At 58.0% G+C, this 23166-nt stretch overlaps 4 protein-coding genes across 4 annotated transcripts; 2 read left to right on the top strand and 2 right to left on the bottom strand.

The window, feature by feature from the left end:
- Positions 1-769: 769 nt before the first annotated feature.
- Positions 770-3415, top strand: PLICBS_009527 (uncharacterized protein; the record flags this gene model as incomplete). The annotated part of the gene is made up of 3 exons (XM_065601659.1): positions 770-2295; positions 2357-2689; positions 2755-3415. The coding sequence occupies 3 exons, from the start codon at positions 770-772 to the stop codon at positions 3413-3415; spliced, it is 2520 nt and encodes an 839-aa protein (XP_065457731.1).
- Positions 3416-4591: 1176 nt separating this feature from the next.
- PLICBS_009526 (uncharacterized protein) lies at positions 4592-5146 on the top strand (the record flags this gene model as incomplete). Its single annotated transcript, XM_065601658.1, has 1 exon — positions 4592-5146. The coding sequence occupies one exon, from the start codon at positions 4592-4594 to the stop codon at positions 5144-5146; it is 555 nt and encodes a 184-aa protein (XP_065457730.1).
- Positions 5147-5430: 284 nt separating this feature from the next.
- On the bottom strand, positions 5431-7796 carry PLICBS_009525 (uncharacterized protein; the record flags this gene model as incomplete). The annotated part of the gene is made up of 5 exons (XM_065601657.1): positions 5431-5589; positions 5661-6266; positions 6325-7047; positions 7104-7619; positions 7686-7796. 5 exons carry the CDS (start codon positions 7794-7796, stop codon positions 5431-5433), a joined length of 2115 nt encoding a protein of 704 aa, XP_065457729.1.
- A 2651-nt stretch (positions 7797-10447) lies between these two features.
- PLICBS_009524 (uncharacterized protein) lies at positions 10448-22228 on the bottom strand (the record flags this gene model as incomplete). The annotated part of the gene is made up of 3 exons (XM_065601656.1): positions 10448-11134; positions 11195-22095; positions 22174-22228. The coding sequence occupies 3 exons, from the start codon at positions 22226-22228 to the stop codon at positions 10448-10450; spliced, it is 11643 nt and encodes a 3880-aa protein (XP_065457728.1).
- Between the last annotated feature and the right edge of the window lie 938 nt (positions 22229-23166).

Below are 23166 nucleotides of genomic sequence, written 5' to 3'. Positions count from 1 at the left end.
ACAGCGGCTATGAAGCAGCAAAACTGCATCGTGTCTTCGAGTGCTTGTCTCTCGGAAACCGCAAGAGGTTTCGTGGGAGCTTTTCTGGCCGCTTCTCCTTTCTGGTCGATCAAAACAGGTGGACACGGAATGGCATGAAGTCGTAGGCTGCCCTGCGAGCTTGAGGGCTCGCCCATTTCAACCCAGAACTGTCTGTTTTGACAGACTTACGCGCCCCGTGTGTTGCTCTGTGATACCTTGTACGACCGGATGAGACAGGTCAAGATGCCCCGGTGTTGATACGTTGGTGCTTCGCCATGTCACTGCATGGGATGGAACCAGTTCCAAGGTATGATTGGGGGTCGACATCGTTCCACCGCTGATTGTGCATAGAACCCTGCAGCCGCCCGTAAATGTTCGTCGGCCCAACCTACGCTTCGGCCCCTTTCCGCCCCCGGTTCAGTGCTCCAAAGGCCGCAATGCACCTCTCTAGTTGTGATCTCTGCGATCGCCGCCTTGCGAATCATACTCCCCCCTTCACGCAGTCTCTGTGTTGGCTGACAGCAATCGGAACGGAGACCGGCGATGGCGACAGAGTGAGTGTGCTCCCCGGGCCCAACAACCGCCCTGATGGACAGGCTTCTGCTGACTTCAGACGTAAAGCCGAGCATCGAGCCCGTTGTGGCACCAAGCTTTAGAGAAGTACCGAGACGAGCTTCGAGGGGCAGGAGATTACGATGCGATCCAAAAAGTCCGCACCCTTGACGAGTTGATCGATTCATTCGCGTCAATGCAGGACGCTGCTCCTAGTAATTACGCTGGAGTGCTCTCTCTTAGCAGGATCGCTCCAAGGCTCAAGTTTGTCGACGACTTTTCGGCAGTGCTAGCCCTGTGCTTCGGCGCTGATGCGGGCCTGACTGCCGCTGTTTGGGGCAGTATACGGTTGATCCTCTCACACGCCTCGTCAGCCGCAGAGACGCTCCAGGACATCCTCGACATGTTGGAGGAGCTCAGCTTGACACTCCCGAGACTTCAAGTCTACGAACAGACGTTGCCACCGAGCCGCCAACTCCAGCAGGCCTTGCTGGACGTGTATTGCGAAATCATTTGCTTCTACGCCCGGGCCATTCACTTTCTTCGCAACAACCCCCATCTAGTTCTCAGAAAGAATGCATGGCAGTCCTTTCGCAGTGATTTCTCCCGGACGATCATGCGGATAAAGCGCATGTCGTCGACTGTCGAGAGCGAAGCCGACCTGGCGCGGATGCGCAAAGATGGGCTCCAGTATAAAGAGGTGCTGGAGCTCCTGACCACCATGAAAATGAAGGCGTCGGACGACGGAAAGCCAACACAGTATAACAATATCCCGCTTGCGGCCAACGCCAAATTCAGCGGCCGCGATGAACTCCTTGCGGCTATTGACGAGACCATCGGTCCAGACAGTGCTGCAACTTCGCTCAAGTCTGTGGCGTTGGTCGGCATGGGAGGTGTTGGCAAAACACAGACTGCGATGCGATTCGCATACCGGAATCTGGCCAAGTTTGACGTTGTTCTGTGGGTTGCAGCCGACAATGCCATTTCAATTGGGCAGACCTTCCGCACAATCGCTACCGGACTGGGCCTCCACGAAAGTGAGGAGAGGGTAGACGCGGCTGCGGCGATCTACAAGGTGAAGCAGTGGCTGGCAACATCGAGTGAGCACTCTGATTCCAATGAGTATTGGATGTTTTCTAAAATGCCTGATAACGTAGGGTCTTCGTATCTTCTCGTTTTCGACAATGCCGACGATATTGTCGCCCTGAAAACGGCGTGGCCGGGGACGGTCCGAGGCTCGGTTCTCTTGACCACGCGAGACTTCACCGTCGCCATGCCACTAGTCACCAAAACAATTTCAGTTAGCCCACTGAGTGTTGACGACGGCAGCCGAATGCTGTTGAAAGCGATTGACCAAGATCGCCCGTCGTCAGAGGACGAATTACACGCTCGTGCGATAAGCAGGATTTTTGGCGGACTGCCCTTGGCTCTTACACAGGTCGGCGGGTTTGTGAAGCAGAGAAAGCTGTGCCTGCGAGACTTTCTGCCACTTTATCGGCGCCACGCTACCAAAATCGATGCAAGGAAGGCCCCTGGGAGCGATTACGAGCATACTCTGAGCACGGTGTGGGATGTGTCCTTGGAGAAGTTGACCGACATGTCGGTTCGATTTCTGAATCTACTCTCTTTCTTCGACCCGGACGGTATTTCCGAGGAAGTCCTGCTGCGGGGGTCACGGGACATCGGGGATCAAGACTTTTTCTTTCTATCTGACGAGATGGAGTAAGCCAAGCATGAGACAACTGGTCGAGGCCCCATACTGACATCAATGATTTAAAACTAGCGTTGGCGATGCCTCCGAAGAACTCCTCAGAACGTCGCTTGTCGACCGAACAGCCGAGTCCGCAAGCTTGTCGATGCATAGACTGTTGCAATCAGCAGTCCAAAAGAGGCTCGACGAGTTGGAAAGCACCCGGTACATCGACCTTGTGGTTGACTTGCTCTGCTGGGGATTCCCGGATCACTCGAGCGTCGACATTGGTCACCAAATAGCAGCTTGGACACGCTGCGAGAAATGCCTACCACACGTTCATTATCTAGTCCAGCTGGTCAAGAATCATGGTAAGAGCCCGGGAGATCATCGAAAGTACGCTGACCTCCTGCTCCGATGCGGCTGGTGAGTGAATATTATGAAACGGCTCGTCTCTCGGCCCTGCTAAATGGACATGAACCTCGGGGCAGGTACCTCTACGAGAGTGAGATGTACACTATTGCCAAGGCAATGGTTGAGCAAGCCGTCTCTACCTTTGGGAACAAGACAAGTCTAGAATATGCGAGTGCCATTGACCTTGGCGGACTGATAGACCTGGACCTAGCGCAACCATCCAAAGCTTTGGAGCGCTTCAAGCAAGCTCTGGAAATCCGCAAGGCCAGTCTCGGACCAGAGGACCCGTTCATTGCATACAGCCTAAACAACATGGCCCTGGCGTACTGCGAGATGGGCGAGTTGGACCTCGCCTTCGCCGCGCACGAAGAGGCAATTCGCCTCCGGCTCGCGGCCAATAGCGACAGGATCGGCAACTCGTACAGCAACATGTCGAGTCTCCTTCTCCGTATGGGTCGTCCTGACGAGGCCGAAGAGATGCTTGCCAGATGCCCATCCTTGAAGGACTTTAACGATGAGACTTTCCTTGCCACCGGTAATCCTCGCTTCTCCGGCGACATGGTCTTGCTTTCTCGCATTCGCCTTGCGCAGGGACGATTGGGCGATGCTTTGAGGCTGGCGTCCAAGGCCCTGGCCTTCCGCCGGAAGCTGCTCGGCAACCGCCTCAAGACGTGCGATTCGCAGTACGACGTTGCTTCCATGTTGCTGAAGCAGGGCCACGAGAGCTCAGCCATGTAAGTAGGGTAGACCGCACACGCGGTCGTCGGTCCATATCAATCATCTATGACGCATATACGGCAGCGTCCAGCCTCAACTTGTCTGCTGCGAACACCTCCACTGACTTTTTGGCGCAGACAGCTACTTGAAGAAGTCATAGGCATGTCGGAAACGTTCGTTGAGGGGGAGGGCCAGCGGGCACGAGCCCTGTACAAGCTTGCGGAGGTGTATGGAAGCCGAGAGGGCATGCGTGCGGAATGCTTGGCCTTTGAAGAAAAGGCACTGGCCCTGCGAGCATCGTTGCGACCGGACCTTCAAGACGCTCCGTTTGAGGAGGCCGAGTTTTCCAAGTTGTGTTTATGGATGCTGTGGTAGATGTGCCCGTCAGTCAGGTCCCATCAGCTGCGATTTCAAGAAAGTGGAAACTGTGCATTTGTTTCGGGCTTATGTGACTCGTCATCGCGGCCTCTCTGTCACTAAAATGTCCGCCCCAGCTCGCACTCGGATCCTGCCGCCCACCAGCAGGGATCCTCGGCGGGCTTGTCCCCCACTGGAACCTGGAAGCTCCAGCCCAGTTCCCCGGCAGCCAAGCCCCGCAGGCTACAGCGGGTCCAGCGCCTCCTTCGGGGTCGTCGACAGTCCGAGCCGGGCGCTGCAATTGCGAATCGCCAGCGCCTGATTGGTACCTAGGTGCCCTGTGCCTGCTCCCTGGGCGGGCAGCTCTGCCGTGTCACTTCAGTCCAGGGAGGGCATGGATGGAAGCTCAGCTTATCCCGGAGCTTGCGGGTGCAGCTGCATTTTTGCAACGTGCTTGTTTGCCTGAACGCCCAGGCTAGGCCGCATTGGAAAGCTGAAGCTGGAACGAGCCGCGCGATACCCTTATTATGGGCTGATCTCGTCGTCGCAGGCACGCCGCCCGGGCGATACTGGACTTGGCTTCGACAACCCTCCCGCCTGCCCGTCGTTCCGTGCAGCGAAGCTATTCGCGAGTTGCGACACACTGCACCGGCCGAGATAGCAACAACGCTTGCCCGTATCCGCATCCAACGACCGCGCCTGGGCATCGCGGCGAACGAGCTGCTTGACCACCCATTCTCTGAACGAGACGACGACGACGCCGCCGCCGACGCCTCCGTCGTCACAGACAATCCAACAGTCGACAGCGCAACACACGCGTTGCCATCACCCCCGTCAACCATGTCGCGCCTCTTCCCCCACACCGCCTACGCAGAGGACCAACCCCTCTCGCACCTCATCCTCACCACCCACGTCCTCACCCGCGGCCTCACAGCCGGCACCCTGCTCGGCACGCTCGTCGCCACCGCGCGGCACTCCATCCCCGCGCTCCGCCCGCGCGCCGCCTCCGCCGCGGCCCTCGCCCGCCCCCTCCCCGCCAAGGTCCTCCTCGGCGCCTCGGCCGGCAGCGTCGCGGGCGTGGGCCTCCTGGCCGTCGCGCTGGCGGCGCGCATGCGCGGCCGCGAGGACGTCGAGTGGCGCGACCGCGCGTGGCGCCTGCTCGAGAACGAGGGCCAGCTCGAGACGGACGACTGGACGTATGCCGGCATGGGGCTCGCGGCGGGGACGGCCCTCGCGACGGGGAGGGTGAAAGCCCTGGGGTGGAGGGCGCTGGTGGGCGCGATGGGGTTGGGGAGCGTCGGGGGGATGGTGGGCTATATGGCGTGGAGGTATGGGTTGAATGGGGGAAGGTTTCCGGATAGGAGGAAGAAGACGGAGCGGCCGGGCGGGCTGTGAACTTGTGAAGAAAGGCGTGCGTGCGTGCGTGCGTGACGGTGGAGGGACGCAAAAGGACGAGCGAGAGCGGCTCGGCCGCGACAGATCACCACTTAACCGGCTTGTATAAGTATTGCATCGGGGCGTTTGGAAACGACAAACTGACAACCTGTACATTATGTAGCAAAAATCCATTGTTATATGCTTGCTGCCTTGTTCCCTCTATATGGGAAGCGCGGCCCGTTTCTAATCTACGGAAACCCCATCACATCTACACAGACGCTCGCTCGCCCGCTCGCTCCCATCTACAGCTTGGCCTGCGGCGGGGCCACGTCCTCAATCTTCTGGAACTGGTAGAAGAACTCGAGGCTCTTGGGGTTGAGCAGCGTGCCGCTCGGCTTGACCGTCTTGCCCGAGATGATGCTCTTGACGGGCAGCTCGACCTTTTTGCCGTTGACGGTGACCTGCGTCGAACAACGTCAGTCCGTCGAACATGTAGGGTTTGATATGGGGATAATGGGAGATATTAACGCACCGGAATGTCGGGCACCTCGAATATGTACTTGGGGACGTGCCGCTTCGTCATCTCCCGCGCAATCGTGTCCTTGATCTTGGCCACCAGCGCCGCGTCGAGCTTCCTGCCCGGCCGCATGAGCAGGAACAGCACGACGCGCTCGTCGAGGTCCGTCTCGCGGCGCTGCCCGACGCACAGGCTCTCGGCCACCTCGGCCACGAAGCGCCGCTCCAGCACCGCGTAGATGTCGGAGCTGCCGAACCGCACGCCGCTCGGGTTCAGCACGCCATCGGAGCGGCCCAGCATCAGAACGCCCCGCGTCTTGGGGTGCACGGCGCAAAAGTCGCCCTGCGCCCACACGCCCTCGAACCGCCCAAAGTACGAGCTCACGTACTTTTTGCCCGGCGCCGGCTCCGTGTCGCCCCATAGGTACAGCGGCACGTTGGGGAACGCGCCCGTCGAGACGAGGTCGCCTGCCTCGCCATCCGGGAGTGCTACGCCGCGGCTTCCATCGGGCAGATCGTGGTCGAAGATGGCGATGGGAACGCCGAGAGAGCCGCCCATGCAGCCGCCGGCGTAGAGAGGCTCCAGCGGGTTTTCCATGACGAAGCAACCGGCCTTGGGATACTGTGTTAGTGGAAAGTGTCTGGCTGGTTGAGGGAAGGACAAGGGCGAAGAGACTCACAATGTCGGTCCCGCCAGACATGTTACCCAGCTGCACATGTTTCGGAAAGGCGACGTCGTAGAACCAGTTGAACATCTGTTCCGGCAGCACCATGCCCGTGCTCGTCACCAGCCTGAGCCTCGATAGGTCGGCCAGCTTGCGGGGCGCAATGTCCCGCTTCATGAGCTCCGTCATCCATCGCGGGCTGATGCCCAGGATGGTGACGCGCTGCTCTTCGCACATGCGTACCAATACGTCCGGGCCGGGCAGGAACGGCGAGCCGTCGTACAGGATGCTGCGGCCACCCACAACCATGTGGGCTATGCTGGCAAGGTACATGACCCAGCCAGTCGTCGTATACTGCAGATGCACATCGTCAGGCCCCAGGTTGCGGTGCAATCCGCCCTCCTTCTGGGTGGACATGAGGACCGTGCCGACGCCATGGACAATGGCCTTGGGGATGCCCGTCGTGCCGGACGAGTAGTAGACGACCATGGGGTCTTGGAAGCCGACGCGGACAATGGGCGGGGGGCTGGCGAGGCGGGCCCCGGCCTGTAGAAACTGCTCGAGGCGCTCCGTGCTCGGGATGGAGGACGTATCGTAGGGCTTGCCAGCGAAGCGTTGAATGGCGACGATGGCCTCGAAGCTGGGGCACTGCTTCATGCCGTCGACCATGCCGCGGATTTTGTCGCGCAGGTCAAGGACCTTGCCGTTGTACAGTGCGCCGTCGTCAAAGAAGACGAACTAGGGACGTGGATGTTAGCCTAATTGACTGAGGGCACCTTCAAGTCTCGACGTACCTTGGGGTCTATCTGCGTCGTCCGCTGCAGTAGCCCGGAAACGCCCATGTCTGTCGAGCTACTGCTGAAGACGGCGCCGAGCCACGTCGTCGCGAGGAAGACAACGGCAGTTTCCAGAGCATGCGCGGCGACGGCGACGACCCGGTCGCCCCTCTTGACACCTCGCGCGCTCATGGCGGCGGCCATCTGGGCGACGCGAGCACGCAGCTCTCCCCACGTCACGTCGCGGACTTCGGTGTTGCCCTCGCGCACCTCGGTCAGGGCAATCTTGCTGTCTTCCTTGTTCAGGGTGGTGCGCTCGCCGGCGGGGGCGTCGCCAGGTCCGCGACTCCATAGCAGGTTCTCGGTCCAGTTGAGGCGGACGCCTTCGAACCAGCGCGGCAGCTGCGAGACGGGGATAGACTCGTCAACGACCTTGGTATAAGACCCCTCGTGGATGCTGTGCTGCCAGCCCCACAGCTGCTCATAGAAGATGGCGCGGTTGTCGCAGGACCACTTGTACAGGTCGTGGAAATTCTAGGGGGGGTGTTAGTTTTGCGCACGCGATGAGACGAGACGAGGTGGCCCAGGCGTGCGCGTTACCTTTAGTGAGAGGCCGTGCTTGCGGTTGGCGTCCTGCATGAACCGCCACATGGAGGTGCTTTTGGGGTTGGGGTGCTCCCATAGCTTGCGCGGCGTCGCGTTGACATCCATTGCGACTGTAATTCAATCCTTTGTCCGCAGCTGCAACGGTTCGCGGGTCGAATCTCGGGGCGCCGGGAAAGAGGTAAAGAAAGAAGTGCACCAACCGCCAACAAGGCATGCCGGGGGGGAAGGCCCCCCTCAAGTAGTAGACGGCAGCGTAACACATAGCCTCGGGATCTGTAAGTGAGCTGGTGTTGCTTTGGCCTGCCTTCCCCACAATGTCCTCGGGACGCGGATGGGGCCCGGATGGGGCACCGCCGCCGCCGCAGCGCGGGGAGAGAGGGCATGGGCCCAACCGTGGTTGGTGCCGCTTTAGGCTGGGCAGCTGGAGGGCGCGTCGGGTGCTTCGATAAAGCGGGCTCGCCCGCCCCGTCTGATCTGGGTTGGAAGGAGCTGGAGAGCTGGGCACTTTTTTTCTATGGGAGCGGTGGCGGCCCCCAGCGACGGATGCTCGTTACAGCAAGCGGTGTGGGAGGGAGGATTTGGGACGCGGGCAGCAGCCAGACGGACCACGGGCTCTTCACCTCCGGTCATCGGCTCCTTCCAATCGCTGAGTAAGGGCCGCCCACTGACAAGCCAAAGCCGCAGAGTCGCTCCTTCCAACGACCGCGACGAGCCAAGTGACTTGCCGTGCTTGGATGCTGCCATGCAGTTGTGGCTCGCCGGTGGGAAATTCTTGGACAAGCTCAGGGAGAGCAGCGGCAACCATGGACTCCAAGATTTGCAATATCCGCGACCCAGTTCTGCACGTTTGGGTGGTCGCACGCCCTGTACAACAACGGCATGCCTGTACTTCAGCCCCGGGCGCGACTCCATCGATTCATCAACAACTCGATCGTCCAGGACAAGACTGTTGATACCGGTGCCGAGACAATGTACTTGCAGTCAACCTCTACCTCATGGGATCCCCAAGTGACCGTTTGACTATTTCGGAAACGGGCGGTGATGTCAAGCTATAGCACGACGTTTCACCATTTTGGCAAGCATCGCTTGGCTGCAGTCGGCCATCGCGGTGACAACCTGGAAGTGCTATGATGTGCGCAATGGAGCGGCAGCGCGCCTCCGCCTCGAGCCACCAAGCTTCATATATGCCCTCGGGTCTCGAAGGGACCACCACCCTCGCCAGCCCTTAGAGCAGCAAGCACGCCATGCCCGAAACCCCCCACCACCCGCTCGCGCCCACCCCAATCCCTCCCCGCCATTCGACGTCAAACGTCAACGTTCGGCACCAGCTCGGCTCCCCTCCCCCAAAGCCGCGCCGCGTCCGACTCCGCAGAGCAGAGCACCAGGTCCGCACCGCAGCCCGCACGCCCCCAGGCAAGGAAAAGGAACCCCAATCCCGCTCTCTGGGCCGCGCGAGCGCGATTGTTGCCGCCGCCGCACCACAGCGGTCGCCACGGCCCCCGACGACTGCGACCTGCGACCTGCGACCTGCGACCGCGGAGTCTCCGGGGGCAGCCAGGCCTAGCAGCGAAACAAAACATCCACCCTTTGTGTTCCATGAAATAAGAAACCCAATCCCGCTCGCTTATGGGCTCGTACTACGTACATTTTGATTGATTGATCGATCGACGGATTGTTCCCGCCGCAGCCGCGTACCCCTTGTCCCCGCATGAACATTTATCTGCAACGCGTCCCGTGCAGAAATGGAAAATCACTGCGTGGAAATGAAGTGAAGTGCCGAGTCGATAGATTACTTGTTCGGCAGGTTCGTCGCATCCACCCGTGGACGCAAACGCTATGCCGTGGCGTAAAACCACCACTGCTTGCTATTGTCCATTACTTCCCTGCACGAAGATTGTCCTAACTTCTTCCCCCCGTACGTACTATTTCCCCTCCGCGCGAGGAACAAGCCGGAGCAGACGCGGGAGAAAAGTGGGCTAGTAGCGGTGCTTGAAAACGCATCATCGTCATGGCCGCAGGATACTTCGTAGCCACTCGGCGGGACGGAGGTCCAAGCCCGTCTGTATTTGGCGCTTTCCTTCCCGTTGCACGTCTGCGTCAAGAGGCACCGTCCCGGCAAGGGACACAAGAAAAATAGAGTGGCGCCGGGGCTCCCCGCCGCCGTGGCGGAGGGCAGCTGAGGTGTGGCACATACGAGTTCCGGCGGCGGGATCGGATCCGAACTTGGCAAGGCCGAGACAGCCCGCTCGGGAAAGAAAAGCGACGTGCGGAATCGACGTCGGATCCGGCGCCGGGACGGGCAGCGAGTATACCGCGATGCATAGCCGTCTGTTTCCGCACAGGACATACGGCAGCGAGTCTTCGTCTCTAGTATCTCGTGGTGATGATGCGAGCTCAAGTCTCAAAACGCCAACCTCGCATAGTCACCCTTGTCATACGAGCAGGTTTCATCAATCATAGCACAACGGTCGGACGCCCCAAAGGTCACGCTGTAATCATCAACTCTGTTTCTTGTCGTGTAGTACAAATTATCATGTCATACAAAGCCGCCTCTAATAACGATACAACACGCTGGCAGTTTATGCCGCCTTGCCCTCCCAAACGCCGTGCTGATTCATTAATCAGTCCCGCCGCCCGCCGTCCATTACCCTCCGAAACCCCAGTTCCCGTAAACAACCATCCTCCCGCTCATTATCCGTAGAAACTCCAGTCCCCCCCCCCCCCCCCCCCCCTGTGCGACGTCGAGCCTTGGCAGCTCAGAGGTACGGCATCCACAGCGCGTCGCACTGCGCCAGGTGCATGGGGTTGACGGCCTTGGCAATGGCGTCAATGACCGTCTGGTTCGCCGGCAAGTTGCCCGACGGGTTGTGTGCCAGGCTGGCCGCCCTCTTAACGATGCTATCGCTGTTCACCTGGACAGTCTCGCGGAGCTGGCTCTCACTAATGCCGTTCCGGTGGCTGCTCGTCAGCCAGAAGATCATCTCGTCCCGTACGAACAGCGTCAGCGCGTGCTCCAGCTCGTGCTCGGGCTGCGTCAGGCACCGCGCAATGGCCATGAGCGAGCATGCAAAGATACCCTCCATCGCCAGCGGGCCCATGAGCACCTGCAAGTTGGGCGTGAGTCGGAATGGCACCGGCTCGGGATTCGTGAAGAAGGGCTTGTTGTTGCTCATAAACGACATGAGCTCCGAGCCCCAAATGTTACCCGATCCGCGTGCAATGTTGAGCTTGGACGGGTAACGGTTGTGCATGTATAGGATGTACGTCATAAACGTCAGCGCCGACAGCTGGTACGAGAACTGCCGTCGGAACAGCCAGAAGTCGGCAAACTGCGGGTACACGGCCTGGAAGTATTGTAGTGCGATGGTCGACGGCACCCACTTCTCTTGAACGGCGTTGAACACTTCCAGTCGCGCCGTCGGCGTCAGTTCGACCTTGCCCTGCTGTATCAAACAAAGATTAGCCTCCCTCGCCTCCATACCAGTGACAGCACGAGCACAAACCTGAGTCTTAGTCTCCAGCACGCCACGCAACTTCTCCAGCGTGAACAGGACTGGGTCATCCTTGGGCAGGCCCGCGTGTCGGCAGTGGTCCTCGTACACTGCTTGCAGAGAGATGTACGATGTATCTTCCTGGACGATCCGGATGTGCGGCGCAAGAGGAACCATGAGCGGCAGCGTGAAATGAAGGTCGCGTCGGCGGCTCTCCTTCTTCCTGTTCAGCGTCTGGTTCAGGTGTCGGAACAGCTGCAGAATCCTCTCCTCACGCCTGCAGTGCCTGGCCGCCGGATGCTGCACCGCCCAGGGGTGGACGCTGCCGTCGTGGCCGCGCATCTTCAGGCGTCGATACGACGCGCTATACGACCGCACCAGGTCCACGTTGGGCAGGAAACGCTCGATCCGGATGAAGTCCTGGTTCTTGTCCTTGTGCTGCAGATACTGGCCCGGTATCTCGACGTCATCGAACTTCTGGTACCGGAATTCGCTGAGATGGGGCGAGAACTGCTCCAGAGGCGACTGGCAGACTCGGCGGTCCAGCTTCTCCTCGAACTTTGTGCGCCAGCGTCGGAGCTTGTGGATGTACTCGTACATTGTCGGCTTCACTTCCACAAAGTCTGCCTCGAACGACTTCTTGATGTGGTTTGGCAGGATTGTCTCGGCGAAACGAGTGATGTTGGTCTCCGTCGCGGATGGCAGCTTGACGCTTTTAGCGAAGGACGCGGGCGTGCGGCTGACGTACGTCAGCGCATCGTTGAGGAGCGCGACAATCAGGCGGTAAGCATCTTCATCCGGGGGACACTTGAAGTGCTTCTGGATCTGGTCCACCATGGTCTCCATCGACAGCGCGAGCAGAGGGAACGCCGTCTTGAGCACCGCCATGATCTCCTCGGTGAGGTCCCACGGGGGCTTCTTCTGGCCCTGCCCTTGACCCTGACCGGGTGCCTGCGCAGTTCCGGCGGGAGTCGCGGCTGCTGGTGCAGGCGTAGCCGAAGACGCGGCGTTGGCGTCGCCGCTTTCGGTCTTGACCTGTGCTGAGTCCCCTCCGCTGGCAGTTCCGGGCCGCGAAGTGGCTCCCTCCGTCTTGGGGGGTTCTTGCTTGGCCTGCGACGGCGACGCACTGGCCTTACCGTTCGACGCCGTGGACTGCGCACGCTGGCGGTTCCGCTCCTTGGCTTCCTGGTTCTTGCGGATGAGGTGCATGTCCTCGCGATTCGTGCGAAGCTGAAAGTACAAAGCTTGTGGGTACGACTTTGCAATGCTCAGCAAGATCTGGTAGACGCGAGGAGCCTCCTTGTGACCTAAGCCGGTGAGCAGCTGCGGTATGAAAGTGATCCAGTACCACGTAGGCGTCTCGCCCTTGAAATCGTCGAAACCCATGGCGATAGTGCCCTTGGAGTCGTCCAGGCTGAGGAGCCAAAGGATTCGGGCCAGAAGCTTCCGAGACTTGGCATTCTTGTAACTGCCCGCGGCTTGCAGGTAGGAGGTCAAGGCCTGCCGGGCTGCGTTCAAGTCGGAAGGATCCTCCTTGAACTTGCGGTCGTTGAAGTAGCCCCATTCGGCCCACGCCTTTGCCGCGCCAATGTCAAAGTATAAGGCGGTGCCGTAGGCGTGGTCGGCTTCTTCCTTTTGGTTCAGCTTCTCGAGGAACATGCCCTTGAGGGTGTAGAACTCCGCCTTCTGCTGCGCATTGAAGTAATTCAAGTTGGTATTGTTGATCACGTCCAATCCGCTAGACAGCTCATCGGGGTTCTCGTAGTGGCACTTGGCCTGCTCGCGGAGTTTGAGGAACGCTTCCTGGATTTCAATGTTCGGAAGAGTGTAGATGCGACTCAGCTGGCTGATGCACACCTCTGGCAGGTTGTGCTTGCGAGCCACGTGTGCGAACCTGTTGATGATCCAAGCGGTCTCGTGGTAGCCGCGGTAGGCAAACGAATTGGCGCTGCCTGCATTCGACTGATTCTGTTGCGGAAGCAGCTGCAGATAAGTTTGGTTGATCAGGCTGAAGATGTGCTGTCGCCAGGTCACCAGATCCTGCCAAGCAGTGATGTCGTCCCAGACATTAGGGAGCCTATCCCGCCACGCGCCAAGCAGCAGCTTGAGTTCGCCCGACTTGCCGTCCAAGTTGGAGGAGTTTGTGATCGCCAAGCTCTGGCAAATCACGCTGGCGTCGTGCAGTTCGACAAGCTGCTGGAAGTTTTGCAGCACCGGGATGTGGGCCTTCGTGAGCCGTTCGGGCAACTGATGCCATTTTCTGATCGAAAGCTGAATTGCCTCATCACAGACGCGAGCAAAGTCGGTAATGGTCTCCTGCTGGTTGTGGAACTTGAGCAGAGACATGAACGCCTGGAAGAAGGCTCTTCGCGGTGTCGGGGCATCCATGACGCCTTTGATGACATTGTCCAAAGCCTCCCGGTGTTGAGCGTCTTGCCACATGTCCGTGTTGCGCCAGGCGCACTCCAACAGCAAGTCCTGGAAATTTTCATGCTTGGCGAAGTCCTGGAGGATCTCCCACTGTTGAAGCTTCTGGGCGCACAACACCCAATGATCTTCCCAGAGCATGTACTCAGCCTGGGAGAAGGGAATGACTCCAGTGCGCGCCTTCAGCTGCGCGGCCTCGTAGAGCTTCTGAGCCTTGTCCCACATGCCGTTCTGCTCGTAAGACAAGCCAGCGTTTGTTTCAACAAACTGGCACCGCCGTCGCCATGTGCCATAGAAGAGATCTTCCTCGCAAAGAGACGCATAGAGATCGACGAGTGCGTCTAGGTTACTCTCCCGAACAGTGGCGGAGTCGGCCTCGGAATAGATCGCGGCGTTTTCGAGTTGTACCAGGGCCGTGTACCATGCATCGTATGTCTTGGCCTCAAACTTCAATACGTGTGGCGGCAGCTTGCATTCCGGCCAATTCTTCGCGGTACCCTCGATCAAAGACTGTACCACATTTGGCCGCTTGTCGATCTGTCGACTGTGGTAGTCTTTTGTGAGTAGAGCCACCATACCGTGTTGGAGGTCGGGCCTCTCATCTCGAGCAGTGGCAGACCAGAAAAGCGGGAAAATGGCCACCCAGAGCTGGTGGGCGAGCTGTGTGTCTGCGTGCTGGAGCTGTGCCAGCGGCTCGAGGATGTCTCGAACCTTGACCTCGCCAAGCTCTGCAACGAATCTGCGGTGCCCCGCCATGAAGGCATCGAACTTGTCGTCAGACATCATGTTAGGCTCTCTTGAGTCCTTGTCCTTGGGATAAACGGCGGCCAGCTGTGAGGCAGAGGGCACATGGAAGTCCTCTGGATTGAGCTGAATACTCGCGTTCTGTTCCACGGCACCGAGAAGTAGGTGGGACGCCTGCGCAAGCCAGTAGGAGTCGGCCAATGTGTCCCAATTCTGCACAGTCAGAACGTAGGAAAGGCGAACGCTGGCTGTCTTCGACAAGCTCTTGTCGAAAATGGCCATGAAGCGGTTTCGCATGGCGACGTCGGTAGCCCTGGTGCCTATGAGGAACGCATGCTCCATACGCACGGTCAATTCAGTCCTTGTGATCTTCGGATCTTCGTAGATTCGAATCACCAGCTCCAGGAACCTTGACAGCATGGTCGGATCCTGCCTGTGCTCGAACGAAAGCATCTTGTGTAGCACGGCCGTCTTCTCCTTAAGAGTGGGCCAGGTTCCTTCCGAGCGGAATACCCAGCCCTCGACCATGTTCAAGATCTCTGTGCACAGCTCAATATGCATCGACTTTTCGACCAAGGTGGCCAATACGCTCAGGAACGGTCTTCGGTTGTCCCCGAGATGCTCCATCCTCAGCGCCACGGTCTGGATCTCCTTGATCATCAGTTTGGTCTGAATGTCCAAGTCATAGGCAGACATCTCGCCCGGGGTTGCACTGCTGTCTTGGCCGCGGTTGTTTGCATTCGCAGCCTGACTTGCGACCGCATTATAGTGCTGGACGTGTTCGCGGGCGTGCTTGCTCTGCAGCGCTTTCATCAGCGCGGGGATGTGCTGGTCGATTGCAGCTGGCTTGCGGTTCCCAATTGACCAAAGGAGATTGACACCAGAGATGTAGGAGGTGCTGTTCATAGCCTCCGTGGCGGCCTGAGAGAGGTACGTGATGATCTCCGACGTCTGGACTTCCGACTCGCCCTCGGCGTCCGCGTCTTCCATCGGAGTGTCCTCTGGCACGGCGTCAAGAACGCGCTTGATGATGGACTTGAGAGCTCGTTCATCATCATACGTCTTGTCTGAGAGATGAAGACAATCCTGGATCTCGGGGTTTTCGCACTTCAAACACTTCTCCAAGACCTTCTGGATCGCTGATACGTGCTTTTGGATCCACTCGTCGGTTTTGAAGTTCAACACGATGCGCACAACCTGCAGGGTGTTGATGATGTTTGTTAGGAATCTCTCGTCGTACTTCTCCTTGTCGGACGGATCGGCGGTCAAGATAGCCTGCGTCTTCTCGCTGCCGAGGATGACGTCAGTGACATTGGGGAACAGATCCAGCTCGAGATCGCCCCAATACTGAGGCTGCATCAAATTGTAGAGAAGTTTCATGGCCCTCTTGCAGAGATCTGTGTTCGGTGGCGGTAACGGAACCGTCGTGGCGTTCTGGTCCCGGGGTTTAGCAGACGGTAGCTGATATCTCTCATTCAGCTGCGCAATGAACTCGACGAGGTACTTGACCATCTTCTGTCGGAACACGGGCTGGATCTGATACTCATTTCGCTCGCCCTGGGCTGGCTGCCGAATGTCGCTAGGCGAGGACATCGGCTGATCGGCATCCAGCTTTCGCTTCCTCGAGGTGGGCGACATCGATAGATCGCGCATTGCCAGCGTCGGCGAGCTTTTCCCCTCCACGCGCCATTGTTCCCACGTCCACACAAGCCACATCATGTTCAGGGCGAGCTTCTTGCTTTCGTGGGACGGGTTGGGGGGCGCCGCTACCTTTCGTAGCGAGGTGATGAGCAGAATGATGTATTTGTCTCGCGCCTCGTAGAACAGCTCGGGATGGCGAACCAGGAAATGGAAGATGCTCGTCATCTGTTGCACGTTCTGGCCCTCATCCGCAAGGATGCGGCGTGGCGCGACGGCCCAAGGCGCGTTACGCTCGTTGACGCCCGTGCCGCCACAGCGCTTGGGTAGGACCGGGGCTATGAGTTCCAAGGCTTGTGTCACCAACGCCCGTCCTTCGTTCTGGTTGGTCTTAAGCAGAGAGAGGTAGACTTGGCTGACTATCTTCGGCGGCGTCTCGTAGTGCGCGATGAAGTAGCCGATGACCACGTACGCTGCATGCTTGTTGATAACGTCATCAAGCCGGATAAAGGTCCAGCCAAACTTAATGATGTCCTTGCGTGCATCCTGAAGCGTTGTGTGGTAATACTTGACGAGCATGGCCGACAGCTGGAGAACCTCAAACCTAGTGTGGTCTATACCGGGCTGCGCCTGGTCGTCGGGCGCCATTTCAGGGTGAACCTTCCAGATCCTGGTGCTGACTGCATCGATGACAGACCGGTCCATCAGGCGTTGCGCCCTGTTTGGCTCGGGATGGTTCCAGTGTCGCATGACGTCCATTGCGACGATTGGATTCACGATGTAGTGAAGCAGGAAGTACTTTGTCTTGTTGGACGCCACTTTTCCGGAATACGTTTCCAGGCACCTCAGAAATGTCGTCTTCCAGAACTCAACGGAGTCGCTGGTGATGATGTTCTCGTAAATGAACGAGAACAGGGACTGGGTGGAGCGAAGCTCATCGCTCGTCACAGACTCAATCAGGTTGAGCAACGAGTCCAGATCCTTCGGGTTGCGCTTCAGTGACTTGACCAAAACGTTCATAAGCTGCTCCGCAGCTTGATAAGCTGGCAAACGAAGAGTAGCCGGTAGAGTGTAGCTCCGCAGGTGGTTTTCGAGCTCCTTGCCGGTCGTCTTGAGCCAAGCGATGTGTTCTTTCTTGTCCATCCAGCCGCTGTTGGCGGGCCAGCGACTCAAAGAGTCAAGCACGTGGATCGTGTTGACAACAGCCACAAACTTCTTCTCGTTGTTTTGGGCCATGACCTCATTGCATTTGTTGATCAATCCCTCCATGTTCTCGGTGGCCACGTCTCTGAGTGCTGTGCTGTCGGGATGGCAGAGGACTTGAGCCAAGAGCCGCCCGTACTTGAGATCGTCCAGTTTCCCAAGGAGATAGCCCCAGACCTCCTTGGGGTACCTGTTGAGATACATGTACATGGGCGCACGGAACGGACTTTGAATGGTCCGCCGCAGCCGCTCTTCAAGGCCCAGAAAGCAGTCAATAAGACGCTCCTTGAATGCTTCGGCCGGCGGCGGCAGCAGATGAAAGATGTTGAGGATAGCCGTGATGACCTTCATCTGAGGGTGCTGTTCAAAGAAGGTGAACGAAATCTGTTGCCAGGCGTTCGGCTCCACAATGGAGTCGATCTGATCGAGCAACCGAGCCCCAATCTCGACCTTGAAGTAGCTTGTGAGCAATTTGAGAAGTCTGGAGAGATTGTCCAACCCGTGCACACTGAGCCTCTTAGGATCTGAAAGGCTCTGCAGGACTGGCCTAAGCCCGCCTTGCAGCAAGTCCTTAGGCAGGCGGCGGTCAACAGCCAGGACAGACTTCAGCGCATCGTTGGCAGCATCGATGGTTGGCTTCGACTCCGAATAGAGACACTTGAAGAAGACCGACAGGATCTTCCCCTTAGTAGGGCTGTTTGAAAACTCTTCAATGTTCATCGCAGTGCTCAGCAGCCGGATACAGGACACGCGCAGGTTGACAATGTGCTCGTGCGTCCGGAACTCGGCAGGCTTGTTTGCCAACGACTCGTCGTTCGCATCGGCAAGAGCCAACGACTCCATAAGAAGCCGGTTCAAATTGTCGTCAAACTTGACCCAGTTGTCCTTCAGACTCATGTGGTACGTCATGGCGTTGATGTATCCGATCTGGGTACTGAAGGGCAGAGCTCTCAATGGCTTGGCGTAGATGGGTTGCAAGAAGCGCTCCTTGTACGGCTCGACAATCTCCCACACCTGGCAGTCGGCCGCTTTGGCAATGAGCTCCAAAGATTGCTTGGCAGTCTCACGAACATGCTTGTTCATGTGAGAGAGCTCATTGTTTAACTGCATGCAAATCTGCGCGAGGCGCGGCTGTTTGACGGGGGGCTGTCCGGCCGGCTGCGGCACTGGCAAGGCGTCTTCCTTCTTGATGTTCTTGGTTATGCGTGTTAAGAGGACCTCAAGACTGATCTGCGCCAAGCACCTAGTCTTTTCGGGCAGATCCTGAGGCATGTCTTTGATGACATACATGAGGGCACGGATGAACTCAGTCTGCTTCGAGGCCACCCATGCATCCCCAAAGTCCAGCTCCGTGAGCAAGAAGTTGATGCCGAGGCTGCCGCCAGTCTTGGTGAACCACTCCTCTTCGTAGCAGCTGTGGCAGAAGGTGCTGCAAAGGTGGCTGAATAGAGGAAGTCGCCCAACATTGTTCTCGGCACCAATTATGATGGCGGTGCTCTTGTAGAGCTCACGGATCGCGCCCTTGGCAGCTTCCCGTACGTCAGGATGGTCAGAGGCGAGGGATTCAACGATGGCCTCGGACAAGACCCGCGTGTCGATATTCAGCGGGCCTTCGCCAGCTTTGGGGTCGAACGGCGTGTACGTCCGCTTCAGGTCAACGAGTGCCCGTCCAACCTCAATCAGGGCAAAGTGCCGACAGACATCGAGAAGGAAGCCATCTGCATCATCCTTGAACTCTGGGATCGACTCGGCGAACATGACAGCCTTCAAAAGTTTCTTGGTGATGTCGTCTTGCTCATCCTTCTTCGCGATTGACTTGTCACGGTTTGACACTTCGAAACGTGCAAAGTTGATGTCCAGCTTCCGAGCCAAGAAATCTTGGGCCTCGAGGCGGACGATTCTGGGCAGATCATCGGGCAGCTGATCGTACCCAATTCGGAGCTTGAGCTGCGCCTTGATCAAGTGCAGAGCCTGCTTCTTGTAGTACTCGTCGTTGTGGCGGTTCTGATTGGTCTTGCCGACTTTGGGGACCTCCATGAGTTTCGAAATGGCAAAGTCGATGCCCAGGTCGGCACGGAACGCGCGGTCTTTCTTAGAGCCGATGAGACGCACATCAAAGCTTGACGGATCGTCCGCGTATGCCTTATATGCCAGTGGCACAGCGCCAGTCATGAACTTGCGGTTGCGCCCGCCCAGTTTGCCAAGGATCCTCATGGTGGTGTGAGCGTGGAAGTGACTGTAAGGATGCGGCTTGAGATGATTGAAAAGAGCGGTCATGAGCTCATCGATGACAGGCGCCATGATGGGATCTAGGTAGTCCGCGGTGAGATTGTCCACGCACAGTTCCAGGGTGCGGAGCCCCTGGCCGACAAGCTCTGTGCCAGCTCGCAAAGCGACCACTAGAGGTCGCATAAGGAAGCTCAGGTGAGGGAGCAGATGGCTAAGCCGCGCGGGCACCGTCAGACACAGCTCCACGTACAGGTCTCGTTCGGAAGGTTTCCTCGCGGCCATGAGCAAGTTGTTGAGGACGCCGAGCAACATCTCAAGTAACGGCAGAATCTGCTTGTAGAGCTGCTCGAACTTGCCGCCGCCTATGCTCCTGAACAGACTGCGCAGCAGGAGAAAGTAGTTGATGGGCTCCTCGGCCTTCGTCGACAACTCGATGGACTTGGTCACGATGCTGACCACGTGAGGGAGGAGAACCTGCTCGTTTTGTCCGGAGAACAGCGTGACAGCCATAAATGCCAGCTTAAACAACCGCAACAATATTGAGGATTTCTTGACATCGGCGGATCCGACTTGATCGATGCGCTCCATGAGAAACTGCAAGAGCATGCCGCAAAAGCTAGGCGAGGTCGCCTCGCTCGCAAGGAAAAACTGGGGTATATGTAACAGCGCCGTGTGCTCGAAGATCATGTCGTAAAGTCGTGGAATCTCCTGCTGAAACACTTCGTGGAACGTTGCAGGGTCGATACAGTGAAAGACCGTGGCGAACGTCTCAAGCAGGTCTTTTTCCTCCTTACTGCTGGAGACCATGTAGAAGTTTGCCATGTACTCCACCGGAGACATGTACTGAGACTCGGTGGCAGGTTTCTCTATCTCGTAGTATCGGAAGACGTAGGCTCCTTCTCGAAACAGCTTGATGATGACGTTGACCTCCTCGGCTGTGAAGCCATAGGAGACATCCTGCCAGTGCGATGGTGCGTTCTGCGGGTCTATCGGCGTGCCGATGTTGCAAGTCCTCAGCTGGTAGAACGTGTTTTTAAGACCGTTCATGAGATTCCGGAAGAGGAACTTGTTGTCAACGACAGGATCGGCGCCTCGGTCGCGGGGGTTGGAGATCTTGATGGGAACAGCGGAGAATATGTCGGTCTCGTCCCAATCCGGCCGATTCTCCTTGTCCGCGAGGTACGATTCTGTCGTGCCCGTGTCGGCCTGTTGATGGTACTGCTTGGACAGCTTGACCGCATTTGGGTATTGACGATTCATCGCGGCAAACTTGTCACCGATGGCGTTCAGGATCATGATGAGATAATGCCGAGCATCAACCTTGTTGGGGAGCTTGGCAATGCACTCTGCCATGTTCAAGAGCAGCTTGGCGCTCATGGTCTGGAAGCTAGTACCAGGAAAGTTGTCCTGCAGGTTCCGCGTGTAGACCTCGACTGTCTTGCGAATCTGCTCTGGGCTCAAAGAATCCCGTACGTGGTGAATGAGGTCCGCCAACATGCTGTACGCCAGAGGACGCATAGTCTCGTATACCGTCAGCCCGTCGCCGGTAAGGGTCCGCTCGTCTAACAGCTCGTCAATCTTTGGCAAGAAAATCTTCCGAAAATTGTAATTAATAATATGTCGGATAGCGATGAGGAGCTCCTTTCGGGTACCAGACTTCTCGCGGGGGCAGTCCTTGAGCAGTCTGACGACGACATCTGGCAGCGTAGGCAGGAAATCGTTCAGTTGCGACGAGTATTGGCGCAAAAGATACGCCAAGAAGCTCATCGTCTTGACTTGGGCTGTGATGAACTCGCCAAACGCCGCCCTGTTCTTGACCGCGGGACTGACGCCGGTATGGATCTGACCTTTCGCCGCAGCATCGGCATGTGCTTGCTTCTGAGCACTCGCCTGGAGGAGCAGAACGTTCTTGATCAAGGGCACAAAAGCCTTGACGTTTTGCGACACCGTGTTTCGATAAATCTGGAAGATCGAGACAACGATGATTGGGCATTCAGACAGCACCTTGAAGGACTGCATGCCCTTCAGAAGAGGCCGGTTCTGCTGTTGGGGATCGGCCCCCAACTCTGTGACAGACGCCACAGGCGAGCCTGGCCGCGGCGACTGGAAGTTAGTCTGGGTGCTGCCGGGTGTCGACGGAGCCCCGGACTGAGAGCCGGCGGCCGGCGGCGCATTGTCGAGCTGCTCTCGCACGACCTTTTCCATCTGCTCGAACAGCTCCTGAATCAGTGAGAGGAACTGCTGGACCTTGCCCTGAAGGACCTTGTGCTGGTGTCTCATGATGTCTGACGTGACTTTGACGCACAATGTCGCATTGTCCTCGTTGTCCGTCCGCACGAGCTGCATGAGCAAGTCGCAGATCTCTTCGGCGAAAGGTTCGAAGGGCTCGACGGGGGCAGGGGCGGTGGGTAGCCGGTGGAGGACCTCTAGGATGCAGTGGCGGAGTTTCTGACGGACGAATGTTAGCCACAACTGATCGTGAGTGAGGGCTCCAGGTTCGGGTATGGGACTTGCCTGCTCCGGGGAGTTGCTTTGAAAGATGCATGGTCCACGCAAGATGTTGATGAAGATGGGCATGAGCCGCTTGAGGAATGGTGGATAGATGGGCCCGCTGGTATAATGGTCCAGGCTGTCGCGCAAAGTCGTCGCCGCTTCGAGCTTCAGTCTGATTTCTAGAGGGCAACAGTGTTAGCTGGGCAAGGGCATGGCGAGGGTATGCGACGACCGCCGCACTTCGCAACGCAACGTACCTGTGTCTGCGGAGCTAAGCCGTCTTACGACGTCGTCGATTGTGGTTCCCGACATGGCTGCATTATCGGCGTCCACCAGACGCTACCATTCCTCCCATTCGTGGGAGGGCCGGGGTAGAGCGGATGTGCGCTGGGGCGGGCGCCGAGATGTCGAGGCTGGCCTGGCCGGCTGTGGCTGTGGCGCGCGAGGCTGTCGCGACAGGATGACGGTCCGTGGGGGAGAATGGCGCGGCAGAAAATACGTCGTGGTGTGTAAAGTTAAGAGCCGAGTCGCCTAAGAAGTCAAGTTGGGGTGTTGCAGAGTCGGAGGCAATGTCGTGTTGCGTGGGTATCTCGGGTGCGATGTCTGCGTGCGGCGTGGATGCTTGTAGGCTGTAGCTGCCTCGACGTGCAAGTCGCGTTGAAAAATCACAGAACCTCGAATCCGGGGGCCGTGGCCGCCAATTCCAACTGCGCTAGGCGCCGCGAGAACAAAATTCCGGCGCTAGCGGGGTTCACGCCCCCACTGCGGGGAGTGGACGTAGCGCTCTCCCGTCCCGTGCCTGGCCTGGCTCTTATTGATAAGGCTGCCTTATCTTATCGGCCTGTGAATCCGACGTCGTCTCGAGCTTGGAGCTGTGTGCCGCAATGCTGACCATCAACACTCGCTTCGCGAGAGCCCAGCACAGCACTGTACGCCCCGAGACCGCAATATTGATTCCGCCTCACTGTATTATTCAATATTGATGACCGCGCATTGGCTTGTGATCGCCATTTTTGTCCCTACGTGGCCAACGCGCAAAGGCCGCCGCATTATCGCCGGCCCCACCATCGCCGCCTCAAGCTCGAGGGTAGGACAGACTGCGGAGTCATCTACATAAGCCTGCGCCCTCTGCACTTCCGAACCTTTGAATTCTCTCCCTTGAGCACTTCGAACTCGACGAGAATTAGCACTGCGCCGCCGCGGGAGTTTGTCAACAGAAAAGCGCATCTGACACCTTGTTCATCTGACAC

The sequence above is a fragment of the Purpureocillium lilacinum genome (genome assembly GCF_023168085.1).
Source record: "Purpureocillium lilacinum CBS 284.36 DNA, scaffold_7, whole genome shotgun sequence".
Classification (NCBI taxonomy): domain Eukaryota; kingdom Fungi; phylum Ascomycota; class Sordariomycetes; order Hypocreales; family Ophiocordycipitaceae; genus Purpureocillium; species Purpureocillium lilacinum.
The sequence above is the reverse complement of the archived record's forward strand: the minus strand, read 5'-3'. Positions and strand labels throughout refer to the sequence as shown.